The sequence below is a fragment of the Chaetodon trifascialis genome, chromosome 21 (assembly GCF_039877785.1).
Source record: "Chaetodon trifascialis isolate fChaTrf1 chromosome 21, fChaTrf1.hap1, whole genome shotgun sequence".
Taxonomy (NCBI): domain Eukaryota; kingdom Metazoa; phylum Chordata; class Actinopteri; order Chaetodontiformes; family Chaetodontidae; genus Chaetodon; species Chaetodon trifascialis.
The window spans coordinates 14,854,019-14,867,189 of NC_092076.1; the positions used below are offsets into that span (position 1 = coordinate 14,854,019).

General features: G+C 42.0%; 2 protein-coding genes across 5 annotated transcripts in view; one reads left to right on the forward strand and one right to left on the reverse strand.

The window, feature by feature from the left end:
• The window catches only part of mprip (myosin phosphatase Rho interacting protein), a 38,055-nt gene extending 33,499 nt beyond the window's left edge, over positions 1-4,556 (reverse strand). For all 4 annotated transcript variants that reach the window (XM_070991215.1, XM_070991216.1, XM_070991213.1 and 1 more), the window contains exon 1: positions 3,564-4,556. In XM_070991215.1, coding sequence (XP_070847316.1) covers positions 3,564-3,686 — 123 coding nt within the window. In that variant the 5' untranslated portion in view covers positions 3,687-4,556. The remainder of the gene's footprint in view (positions 1-3,563) is intronic.
• Positions 4,557-5,414: 858 nt separating this feature from the next.
• dhrs7cb (dehydrogenase/reductase (SDR family) member 7Cb) lies at positions 5,415-10,636 on the forward strand. Its single transcript, XM_070990784.1, has 7 exons — positions 5,415-5,504; positions 7,266-7,422; positions 8,361-8,473; positions 9,313-9,523; positions 9,626-9,718; positions 9,991-10,152; positions 10,266-10,636. Exons 2-7 carry the CDS (start codon positions 7,269-7,271, stop codon positions 10,472-10,474), a joined length of 942 nt encoding a protein of 313 aa, XP_070846885.1. The 5' UTR covers positions 5,415-5,504; positions 7,266-7,268; the 3' UTR covers positions 10,475-10,636.
• Positions 10,637-13,171: the final 2,535 nt, after the last annotated feature.

A 13,171-nucleotide genomic window follows, 5' to 3' on the forward strand; every position in this document is an offset into this window, starting at 1 on the left:
GTAAATTACTGGGATAACATTTCCGTCTTCACATGATAATGGCAATGCCGGAAAAGATGGTGTGAGGGACAGTACAGCAGATGGCAGTAAGGAAACACTTACGGGTGCCAACTGCCATAAAACTCAATAGGAGGAGAAGAAGATTGGACATGTCTGTAAGTACGTGCTCGCCAACTTCCTCACTTCTGGATCTGTCCATTTTCCAGCCATTCACGCAAACAAAAGAACTTGTTGAACTTGCTTATTAGTTATCAAATCACAAAGCACTGGCAAAGCAACCATAAACAAGTCTCAGGTTCAAATATGTCACCAGTGAAGACGTTATGGTTCACTCGCTTCACGTGAAAGGGCAACACAGCTGTACTGACTTTTTCCTTGAAATGTTACTTGGTCTTGGGGTGGGAAATTGGTAGTACAGACGTCCTTGAGTAAGTATCCTTACTCCCATTCACACATAACCCCATGCAGGAAATGTTCCTGAACATTTCATGTGATGGACTCTATGTGTGAAAGGAGCTCGTGTAAATACAGCGCCTGCATGGAATAGTCCCATACTGAGCATGAAATGAGGTGAACCTTCCCACCTTTGCTGGTAGCACACAGGGACTATAATCAAAGCAATAAAGATACAGCCTGGTCATGTACAATAAATCGACACACTGCAGGCATCTACAGAAGGACTCCACTTGACTTTTGTATCAGCTATAAATCTTGCTTAATTTAGGTTTAAGACTCTGTGATTATTTATTATTAGTTTCGGTACAACTGAACACACAACATGCATGTTCATACCTTTCTGCATAGCATTCAATTGTGATCACGGCTCGTAAACGCTGTCTATCAAAGGCTAATTTACTTCCTATCAGGCCTTCGAGCAGCTCTATAAATGTGTCGGCCTTGACAGCATAAACATAATTACAAGACAGGGTTACATTAGTGACATAAAAAATGAGAAGGAAAAAAGAGGCAACCACTGGCAATGATGTGTCAGTATCTTCAAAATGCTGCTTCCCCAGTCTTAACCACAACATGAGACCAGCGTTTAACATTATTCTAAGGAGCATTTTTGAAAGCTCTGTTTTCTGAAAAGACCAGCTTGGTGTGCAGCGACAACCAAAAGTAAGAGATAATGAACAAAGTGTTATGAAATTTGTCTTCATCAGCGTGGACATGATCGTGGCTGTAACTGTAACTCAGAAGAGTGGGTTCATTCTAGCAGGGGTGTCACTAACCGGGATGTGAGTGACAAAAACAACACAGCTGGGTGTGACACCAGGGGACATAAGTGAAAGTCCATTATCCTAACAGCGGTCCTCCACACAAATGGCCCCCACAGAAACACTACATTAGACTGGAGCAGAGCCATCGATATGAGCTATACTGTATTTGGCATGAAGCGATGGCGCCTGTCCTTGAATGATGAAAACAACCCTGAGAACCCTGAGCCCGCAGTCAGTAACTGCGTTGGAACATTTGGTATGTATTAAAGCTATGGTCTCTGTTAAGTTAGACTCAAATGTGTATCATTATAACCTCTCATGGTGGGATGTTGAGCGGCAGCCACTGGGAAACTCTACTCTCATTTCCCAACCCCACACTTCCTTTCTCTCCCTGTGACTCCTGCTCCCACTCCTTAAGTCCCATCACATCCCTGCCTGTCTTTCTCCATCTCTCCCACATACATGTAAACCTTAGCCTGCCTGCATCCTCCATCACTGCCCAGCCTCCCACCACCTCTCCTGCAGAGCGAGATCACTATTCACCAACAGTGAGGCCCCGCCAAGCCAGACGAACATCCCGGTTCTCTGGGGACAAACAATTCATGTGACCGAGTGAAAACCGTGACAACAGACTCGGAGCTCATGGGGAAATAAAACTCCTTCTGAAGCACATTGACTGAAATAAAGAATGCACTTGGGCGACAGCAGCAGCCCCTCCCCCAGCCCACCTTTTATTCTAGCAGTGTTGAACAAAGAGATTGTTTATATTGGATAGTGTCCTTCTGACATTCAGCTCTCTTCCCTTTGCATAACTTTTCCATGTGGGCTATCTGTTTCAAAGCCGCATTCTGCAGCTCCAGCTCCCTTTATGTTCTGAATAACTTGCATTTAATTTAAGGCTCAAATTCACTTAGCTAAATCAGCTATTTGTGGTGTTCTAACAGCATTACACAGCTTTGCAGGAGCTTTCTTTTCACTGGGTTATTGGGTTTGTCTCTAAGTCAGCCCATATCAGTTTCTGAACACTAGGAACGTTTTACAAAGACTAACACTCACCTTGAGCTCAGAAGTTTAACACTGTTTACGTGGCGTTATGTAATAAAGCTTTAGGCCAGTAATGGCCTGGTGCATAGCGGTAACTGATTTGAGGACTGTCCAGATAGAATCCTTACAAAACCTGCTTGTGCAACTGAGCTCCCTGCTAACTGTTTGGATAGCTGACAGACTGGAGACATTTTCAAAGCCTGTGGGCGCCTGGGACAACACCAATGAGCGAGGACTGATGGTATATCATTCTCAAAGGCCTGGGCAGTAAGCCTCTCTGGTTCCGGGTCCAGGTCACAGGGAGATTAGAGGAAGTGATGTAACCATAAGCCATCTAACTTGAATCAGGAGTCATGCATATGAACGTATAACCTCCCTGCAATACGCTCAGTGCAGCAACCACTTTTGAAAAAGGAAGCAAGTGTGTGCCCCCACACACTCTCAGAGGAGAAGAGGATGCTGACGTTGCTGTTTGGCTCTTAAGCCATGTTCGAGGGCCCATCTGGGCCTCATGTCTGGTATCAATTACAGGATACAACAGAGACTAAACTAATGATCTGAGAGAGAGAGAGAGAGAGAGAGAAACAGGGACCCAGAAAACATGCTTAGAATATGATCTCCACAGCTGAATGGAGCTTCACTTTATCTTTGCTCCACTCATCTTTCTCACTCTCCCCATTAGCGTCCACATAGTGGTCTCTAGTCTTCCTGGGGTACACACTCACAACAAACAACTGCAGATAAAAAACAGCTGAAGATTACACAATCAATCACAGAGACAAAACTGGGAGGCAAATGCAGCCATTGTAGTTAAAGGACATCCACAGGAATCCACTTTCTCCATTCTGATCCAGTCATGGAGAGAGACGGGAGTAAGAAAGACGTGAAGAAACCATAGATGTCTTGTTTTCCAGCCAAAATAAACACCCTAACTTCACCACACCACAGCTGTAATTGCACCGTTGTTTATCGAGCACTTTAAGATTGATTGTACCACAGATATGACTGTCTCCTGCTGGTCATTACAAGTCACGAAGAGGCCAGATGTTAACTTTTTAAGTTTCAAACATAATCGATATCAAATCAAACGAGGTGTTGTTAAAAGATATAAGGATGTAACTGCCAGCCTGATTGTTCAGCTACACAAGCTGGTCACACGGTTGCCAGCCAATATTCCTTTTCCACTTTCCAGTTTTCAGACAGCAAAGACTTGAAAGGTCTTGAAAAGGATCATCTTAGTCACTGAAAGTGATGTCATTATTAATGTTATTATGATTGTTCGTAACATGCATTGCTTACCTGGGTCAAATCCTGATCCGTCAATAAATGCAACTCTCGTGGTTTGAAGCAGTTCTGACATTTACTTTTGTTGAAAAAGTTCGCCTGGAATTTCCTACAGGGGTTTTCTTTTGCGGTAGACATTATATTTCACCTCTTTTAAAACACTCTGGAGGACTTCTATCAGCAGTGGAGTAGTGATCCCGCTGTTTTCTTGTGCGTCTCTTTTATCCCAACTTGGAAAAAGCTCCAGCACTCCGATGCATTTTCAAGTAAAAAGACCAAACAGGAGTTGAATTGCAAGGGGGGCAACTTTCAAATCAAACGCTTCTTTTGTCTGTTTAGTTGTATCCAATTGCTGCTTCCCAATAAATAATTAGCTGCCATCAAGCCAGCCTTCTCATCACTCAGTCAGTGATGAATGCTTTTCAGTCCATGGCCTGCAACCACAAAGCGAGAGAGGAGGCTAATATCCTGTTAGCTTGCCAGTGGATTTCCAAATCAATAATGTGATGGCGTACGCCACAAAAACATTTGCACAGTTATCGCCTTTAAGCTCCGAGGCGATAGTGTCCATTAAGTACAACAGACTTCCATGTGAAGAACCCAACCCGAGGGAAAGCTTGCAGTCAGACAGCAGGCTACTACCCCAGTCGCAGCAGTCAGTCCATGCGAAGTTCATCCAGTGCTCCTTTGCTAGGCTACGGTTAGCCCAGTTAGCTAGCTCGCAGATAGGGTAGCTAATGCAACCCTCTCCTGGCTGGCGTCTTTAACTTGACTTTTAAAAAAAGAGACGGTCCGAAAATCCAGTGCCCGTGCTTTTCTCCCAGGTAGAGACGCTACATGCAGGGAAAGCACCTCTTCACCAGTCACAACTGGCAAAAGAAGTATTTAGGGTTTGGTTCCATAACTAGCCTGGTTAGCAGCACTAGGTTTATTTTCTTCTTTGGGAGCGGAGAGAGAACACACATACACACACAGGATCCTGGAATTCTATGGAGTCTCGCGATAACTGCTTATTGTCGCCGCCCACAGAGAGAACACGGTTACTGAGCGTTTCAACACATTATTATTGTGATCATCACCTCATAAGAGTAGATAACTACATAATAATTCGATGCGGTTTACAGCACGTTTTAATTAGATCTTAATAATGTCAGATTCCTATAAAGTGTCACATCAAAAAGCTTAAAAGTTTCCCTTGTTACTTTCCACCACATGCCTGCAGAATATTGCCTGCAAAATGCACTTAAAGTATCAAAAGTAAAGAAAAAAGACATTTTAAGTCATATATTATGATACATTATATCCTTTGATTACTATTACTGTTGCACTAATGTGCAAGCAGGTTTTTATTGTTACATTTGGGTAAGGTGGAGCTAATTTTGATGACATGTTGCACAGTAATTTCTAACTACAATCTGTCAAATAAAGGAGTGAAGGTAATGTTTCAATCTAAGATGTGCTGGAGTATAATAATTAAGTAGAATAAAATAGAAATACCAAGTACCTCGAACCTTAAGTACAATATTTAGTTATTCTAGCAGTACCTAATAAAATAAATCTAGTGAGGAAGTCAAATGAAAGCCGTGAAGTCTCTGAAGCTGTATCCTGTCCTAAGACAAAGATGTTACCGACTGACTTTAAAACACTTGGCCATTAATATAAAGTGTTAACTCTCACTTGCTGTCCATCCCTTCTTGCTGGCAACAAGAGAACATGCTTCAGATACTGTATATGTGTGTATTAATGGCTGACTCAAGCAGAGGCTATTATAAGCAGTTCCAGGGAACAGCAGCAGTGGGACAGACAGACAGACAGACAGACAGACAGACGGACAGAGGGACAGAGCTGTGTGAATGGACGAGGGACACAGAAAGAAGACAAGGGCCTCTGTTACCTAACTAAACCCGGAAAAAACAACAGCCAGTCTTGCTGAAGGATTAACTCCCTGTCCGTGCTGTAAGTGAACCAAGAATAACACAGATTACGTGTGTGTGTGTGTGTGTGTGTGTGTGTGTGTGTGTGTGTGTGTGTGTGTCTGTTGTGTGGTTGCTATAGATGTGCACTCACAAGCTGACTAACCCACTGGGATCCAATCATGTGTCAGCCCAAATATGGGGCTGAGCTGGGGCGTGGGTCTCTGGAGTCATTATAAATACTTGTTTTAATGTAGATTAAGGGTTATCTTAATTTGTTTTCCCAAGTAAAGCAGGGCAAGTGAGGTTATCCATTGCTTATAAATGTGAGCCTCCCTGGTTGCCTTGGGGTATCTTATGACAACATCCTGGAGGTGACAGAGTGAAAGGCATTCTGTGGCTGCAGCACGGCCAGAATATATTTAGCTGTTCTTCCCAAAGTCACTTTACATGGTAAGTGTGTTGTGCCACCAAATGAAAATTCTTCCTGCAAGGGACTTAATGCGTTTAGAGCAGAAAACCATAAAACAAATGCAGGTACAGTACATATAAGTCTGCAAGTATTTTTAGATGTATGGACAGTACAAATGACTCTGAGGAGTAATGTGTTTACACTTATCTGGCCTTGCATGGTAGCTGTTGTCCAGTTTAAAGCAATAGTTTGACTTTTGGAAAAAGGCTTATTCACTTTTTTGTTAAGAGTGAGAGAAGATCAATAGCACTGTCATATCTGTCCACTTAATATGAAGCTGGAGTCAGCAGCCGGTTAGCTTAGCACAAAGACGGAAAGCAGGGGGCAGCTGGCCTGGCTATGTACAAAGGCACCACTGGAGATCATTAATTAACACGTTATATCCCCTAGTGTAAATATGACGTGGTTTTACGGGGGAGTATGCGCTATTTCTTGGGTGGGACAAGTTGACAGGGAGGTGGAGTTGCTCAGCCCAAATAACCTCCCATGAAACAGTGACTTTTACACTTCTGTTTGTGTACTGGTTAAACAAAGGAGTTAAAATGTGTTAAATATTGAGCTTTAGAGGTGCTGGTAGGTGGATTTTGTCACCTTTGGACATAACCAGGCATGCTGTTTCCCTCTCTTTAGTCTTTGTGCAAAGCTCATCTAACTGGCTGATGGTTGTAACTTCATATTTAGCAGACACATGAATTTGGTATCAACATTCTCATGTAACTCTCGACAAGTTAGCAAATAAGCATCTCCTAAAATGTCACACTAATGCTTTAAAATACAAATTCAGCAGTTCCATAGGTTGAAAATTGACCCATATTTTTCTGATTTCACTGCTCCCAGTGCAGACAGGAATGGACGCATAGCACAGAGAATTGTATTGTGTCATAGCCTGAGGTTTGCTCCTTTGCTACTGTGGAAACACACAAGGTCTCACACACTCAATCGCTTCTGACAGATCATGCTGATATACGCTGGATTTACACAACATTAGGAACACACTGTTTTCCTGAAGTCCACTGATAAGGTGAATCCTGATAATAAAAAAAAACCATCATCCATGATTGGTTTCCATATGGCTGAATCAATACTAAACACAAAAGAGGAGGTAAAGAAGAATTGATTTTTAGCTTTCAGATAACTGAGATGGGTTTTGAATTTACATTCAGTTTGATGTACTTTTTCTTATTGATACTGTCACACACATTAGTTTGCACCACAAATGAGCCTCTCCGTAGAACAAGCCAAGCTGTCCTCTCAGCACTGCTGGCTCTTCTGATACAGGTCAGTAGGTCTGTACTTGTTCCCTGCACTCACCCCCTGCTTTCTCCTCTGCAGAACATGGCCGTGCCCTCGGTGATGGTGTTGCCCCTGCTAATAGTCGTGGCGGCAGGGGTGTATTACATCTACAATGAGGTCATGCAGTTCATGTCCAAGTCCTTAGTGCGAAACAAAGTGGTGGTGATCACTGATGCTGTGTCCGGGGTGGGAACTGGTAAATGATCCCACTTGTGTTTTTGATATTTAACCTTTACTTAAATTGCCATGGAACTTTGTTTTCACCTGTCTTTGTTAGTCTGTCTGTCTGTCTGTCTGTCAGCAGGATGTCTCAAAAGCAGATTCTGTATATATTTGAATTAGGTGGTGATTCAGATTTCAGACCTGTGCCATTTGCCCTTTAGCTGAGACTAAAAATAATCAAGACAGACTCAGTTCAAAGTATGTTGTGTTAAACTGCATGCTTATAGCAATAGTTGGACATGTAAGGAAACGGACTTATGTGCTTTTTTTTTTGCAGAGATTTAGATGAGAAGATTGATAATACTGTAATTTCTGTACACTGAATATGACGTTACAGAAAAGAGGTCATTAGCGTAGCTTCGAGTACAGACAGACAGCGTGGGGAAACACCCTGGCTCTGTCCAAATGTAAGAATGTTTATATGTATTAAACAATGACACATTATGTGTTAATTATTGAACTTTTTTAACTTAATGAAGAGAGTCTGGTTCTGTTTCCTGCCTACCTCCAGTCTTTATGCTAAGCTAAGGTCCTCCTGGCTCTAGCTTCATGTTTGGGGCACGACCATGACAGTGTCTCAATCTTCATATCTAATGCGAACTCAAAAAACACAAAAACAAATTATAAAAATTACAATTTGTGGGGTGACAATTTGTTCCCAACCCAAAATGTAGTCTGGCCTATAACCCCTTAAAACAAGCTCAAAAGGGTTGGACAGAGTCAGGCTAGCAGTTTCCCGATTTTCTGTCTGTCTTGCTAAGCTAACCAGATGCTGACTACATACAGACAGGAGTGGTATCAATCTTCTCATGCAACTCTCAACAAGAAAGTGAATATATGCTTTTCACAAAATGTCAAAATATTTCTCGAAGTGATGAGATTTATTCAGTCTGATGTTTCCTCTCTGTTCAGAGTGTGCCAATCTTTTCCACAAGGGCGGTGCCAGACTTGTCCTGTGTGGGACTAGCTGGGATAAGCTGGAGTCTCTGTATGACTCTTTGACTAATGACGCGGACCCCAGAGAGGTGAGGAAATTAAGTAAATTAAAATTGCACATGTCGACATTAGCCTCAGTTTGAAACATCATAAACATGCCAGACTCTGAGTAAACCCTTCCAAACTAAAACCATTAGTCTCTTTTGTGGTGCTGAGTCATCTTTTGGCAAACGACCCAGCTGAGAAACAAATCTTTCACTGTGGTGCTGCTCCAGTAAACAAGATGTCTATAAATATACACTGGAAACTCTAGTGGTACAGTGTCAGTTCTTATCAGAGAGCAAAGCTCTTATCATACCACACAAATCCCTCAAATAGCCATGAGCAACACATGCCACTGACATGAAATGGTGGGTTTAAAGGTGTAAGCAAGAGAATAGGAGGTTCTGTCCTTGTTTTTATCAGAATCCTCTGCTCAGTCGCCACATCCCAGATCACCACTTCCCCCTTTTGTCAACACAATAGCAGGATATCCTCTCTGACAGCGCACTGTCCCCCATGTATCTTCTGCACACTGACCAGAGCAGGTGTGTTTATATGGGAAAAGCACATAAATAGATGACAATGACATCTAATTAGCAAACATACTGTATGAACTCATGGCCATTGATGTTGAAGCTGTTGATTTTCATGACAAATCTTCTCATTATTACCACCAACCTAAAGATACTTTCCCTTTATCACACAATGCCAACATGCCTCATTAAAGATAAGTCATGGTGGACATATCTGCAAAGTCATAATCTAAAGTTTTAATCAAAATGTAAACAAAGACATAAATCATGTCATGTAAGAAGAAAACTAATATGCTAATATGTTTTGTCATGGTGGCAGTAATGTCAAGTAATGCAGTCGTGTGTCTCCCCAGACTTTTGCCCCAAAGCTGGTGATCCTGGACTTCAGCGATATGCTCAGCATGGAGGAGGTGGTGGCTGAGGTGGTGGAGTGTTATGGCTGTGTGGATGTGTTGATCTGTAACAGCAGCATGAAGCTGAAGGCCTCGGTTCAGAGTGTCTCCTTGGAACAGGACAGAAACATCATGGACATTAACTACTTCGGCCCCAGCACTCTGGCCAAAGGTGGGAAAGACATTCCTGAAAAAAATCACCTCAAAAACAGGCTATCCATGCTATGTGCACGATGTTGGTTCTAATGGTTAATATGTCCAAATAACATGGCAGGTGTTCTTCCAACAATGATCTCAAGAAGATCGGGGCACATTGTGCTGGTCAACAGCATCCAAGGAAGGCTGGCTGTCCCATTCAGAAGTTCATGTGAGTTGGCAACGAAAGTCTCTATGAGCTTTTCTCAACCAAATTTGAAAATCTGGTTCATTTAAAGAAAATATTTTTGCACTCTCCTCTTATGAAATCAAGCTATTTGAGGTATAGAGTTGTCAAAAACTGTGTGTAAGTAGAGGCATATAGTATGTAGAGATGTTATCAGTGAAGAAAGGCTCAATAACAGGAATGCCTCTTTGTGTGTGTGTGTGTGTGTGTGTGTGTGTGTGTGTGTGTGTGTGTGTGTGTGTGTGTGTGTGTGTCAGATGCTGCATCCAAGCATGCGGCGCAGGCCTTCTTCGACTGCCTGCGGGCTGAGATGGAGGAGTATGGGATAGTGGTCAGCACCATCAGTCATACCTTCATCAACGCCTCCGACCAGGCGCCTGTTGAGGAGGCTGCCCCTAAAGCAAACGCCCTGTCTGCATGTGAGTAATGGAGCTGCCATGGAAGTGACTGAGAGAGTATTGATGTATAAAAAATCATTACAAATGCGTTTCAATTCATGTAGACTAATCCAAATGCATCTGTTCTTCCACAGTTATTGCCAAGCAGATGACCCATGGTGTGCGCCCGTCGGTCCTGGCCAATGAGATTATGCAGACGGTGAACAGGAAGAGGAAGGAGGTCGTGCTGGCCCACCCCATCCCCAGGGTGGCCCTCTACCTCCGCTCCCTTCTCCCCTCCGTCCTCTTTGCAGTGCTGAGTGCTGGAGTGAAGGACTCAGTCCTGGGTGTGCAGCTGCAGTAGGAGAAAAGGCTGAAATCCAGGACGGGATCGTACAGAGATGTGAACTACAGCGTGGATTGTTTGGAAGTGGTAGATGTGTAAAAGTATGCGCTAGATCACTTGCTGGGCAAAGGCAGCGAGAGGCCCTCAGCTGTCCCAGACCCTCAAAGGACTTCAAGTTCATCATGCGGCAATTGGTTTATGGTTAAATAATTGTTAATAATTAAAGTTGTAATTCTTCATATTTTCCTATTATTTTTTTGAGATTAGATTCAAAACAAACAGCAAATCAAATAAATGTAATAAATACTCATGTTGCATCTTCCCATGTGTGTTTTTCAGTTGATCAGATTCACAGATTCCAGTCGATGCAGGCTATTATTCTGCAGCTGACACAGAGATTCGAAGCAGAGTAAGAAACCAGCTCAAAAGCAGGTGTTTGAGGGGATCTGCAGTGGTGGAATGTGACTAACTTCATTTACTCAAATATACCTAAGTGCATTTTTTGGATACTTTGCTTCAGTAACTCCTTTTTATGCTACTAGGAAAGACAGACCACAAGGATTTGATCTTGTTAGCATGTGAATAACTAATTATAAAATTTCAATCATTTTCATTTTTGATTAATTTTGCTTCAGTAAAGAATATCAGTACATATTTCAGAACAAAATTAATATAGACTTTATGTCATCCATATCCATTATTTTCCATGTTGCCAGAAGGCAAGGGTTTGACAGCATGTATTGATCCAATATTCTATATCTGAGTGAGGTCATAGGATGATATCAGTTGTGAATGTCTTTCTTTGTGTGTCCTCTGGGTGGCAGCAAAATATAATAATTAATAATACTGGGTGACTGCGAGATCAGCCTTTGCGGACCTAATGTTAAAATCAATCGTTTATGTTGGGCAAAGTGTCCCAGTGTTTGCTCTTTAGAAATATTCCTGAACTCATTTGTAAACAAAGAAATAACTGATGATGTTTGACCCATTTTTCCAGATTTTTAGTGAATTGGTCACATTTTTGTGTTGCAATGCAGTGCTTTGCAATGAAAAATAATAATAAAAAAACAATACAAAAAAAAAAATAAAATATATATATATATATATATATATATATATATAGGAAGCTATGGCATTTACACGGATGCAATATGTCCACTTATGTGTCACTCATAGATTTATTGCACTCATCACGTCAGGGCTATCAGACAGGCTGGTATTATCCTGCAAGGATTATACTGGTGGGATCAATGCTGGCCCATGTGCTCTGAATATGATGGATATTTCATTTGGTGATTACTTAATCCATAAAACAACATATTTGGTAGATTTGTGTTAGATTGTATCAGAAGTAAAATATCACAGGACTCCAACTCTGTGACAAAAGCCTATTTTTTTCCCTGACAACTGTGATGTAAATGAGGGGTAAATTCAGAAGGGCTGGTCCATGCAGTGTGTGTGCACTACTGGCTTCAAGTCCAGCTGGTATGCGTGAGTCTGTCCTCCAGGTCACTCTCCTCTGGGGAGTTCAACATCTTTTGTCTCCAGGGCCGGCGGACAGGAATGTGTCTCTAATGTTCACATGAATAAATACTGCTCTATGAGATTTCCACATGTCAAACAGGAAGGAGTTCTTCAGAGCACTCAGCTGGACTCTCCAAATTGGCATTTTGATCCAGCGCATTTACATATGTCACTGCCAGATCATGTATGTTTCATGGCATGCAATGGAGGTCAGTCCCACATATGAATAATAGTTTAACAAGAGTTTCCGGGGAGAGCTCACGTGCATATTAGCCATGAAATTGTCAGATTCATTTCTGCTTAAAGGTAAATCAAACAGAAATGCATCGAGGTGTGCAGTAATATCTGAGAATGATCTAAGCCTAATAGTTTCTCTCAATCATCTGTCTGTGCTCTCTGGTGAGCAATATGTTGATAAGGCCCAAACACGGGAAGATGAGTGTCCTGAAGCGATAATCAGAGTGATGCATCCTGAATGTGAGGCATGACTTATATATGAGAATCACCTCACAGGGACGTCTGCTGCTCAGAAATGGTCTTTCCATGAGCAAGGTGATCACCCTTATCAATTTTTAAAGCTTAGGTTATTGACACTAACCTGACTTATGGAGGTTATGCAGAGGCCATGGTAATGATTCCCTAAGCTTTCACATACAACACCAGAGGGGCCGGCTCTTACTTTAAAATATTGGTTGATGGCGAATGTTATTGCTCCAATGAGTATTAAGGCAATGACTGCACAGTGGGGTTCTCTTTGTCCATCTGTTGTTGCTGAGGATATTTGTATTCTGCCCTGTGGGGAAACTGTAAAGAGAGACATATAGACATGTGTGTCCAAAAATCACTGAAAGCAATCAACGTGGCGATTGGGGCCCACACCATGCAGTCAGACTGTCTGCTCCCAACATGACGGAGGTCCCTTCCTTACCACAACTAGAACAAAAATGACATCAAGTTCTCTCTCTATTTGTTTTATATTGTTAGTTTTTTTTTTTTTTTTTTTTGCATATACAGTAAATTGTCCTTTTAAACAAAGCTGATTTAAGACATAAGTGCAATAAATGGTTGTAGCCCCTGCAGCATCAGACAACCATGAAGTGCTTTTGCATGTGTTTTTTTCTCAATATACACTTCATTTCAGTATCTACTCAAAACCACAACAGAGTGAGCAGCTTGTGTACCAGTTTACAG

Excerpts from the sequence above, each read along its gene's own strand:
- dhrs7cb (XM_070990784.1), top strand. The coding sequence starts at position 7,269 with ATGGCCGTGCCCTCGGTGATGGTGTTGCCCCTGCTAATAGTCGTGGCG. Across the intron at positions 7,423-8,360 it reads TGTGTCCGGGGTGGGAACTG|AGTGTGCCAATCTTTTCCAC; the intron begins GTAAATGATCCC and ends CTCTCTGTTCAG. Across the intron at positions 8,474-9,312 it reads ATGACGCGGACCCCAGAGAG|ACTTTTGCCCCAAAGCTGGT; the intron begins GTGAGGAAATTA and ends GTGTCTCCCCAG.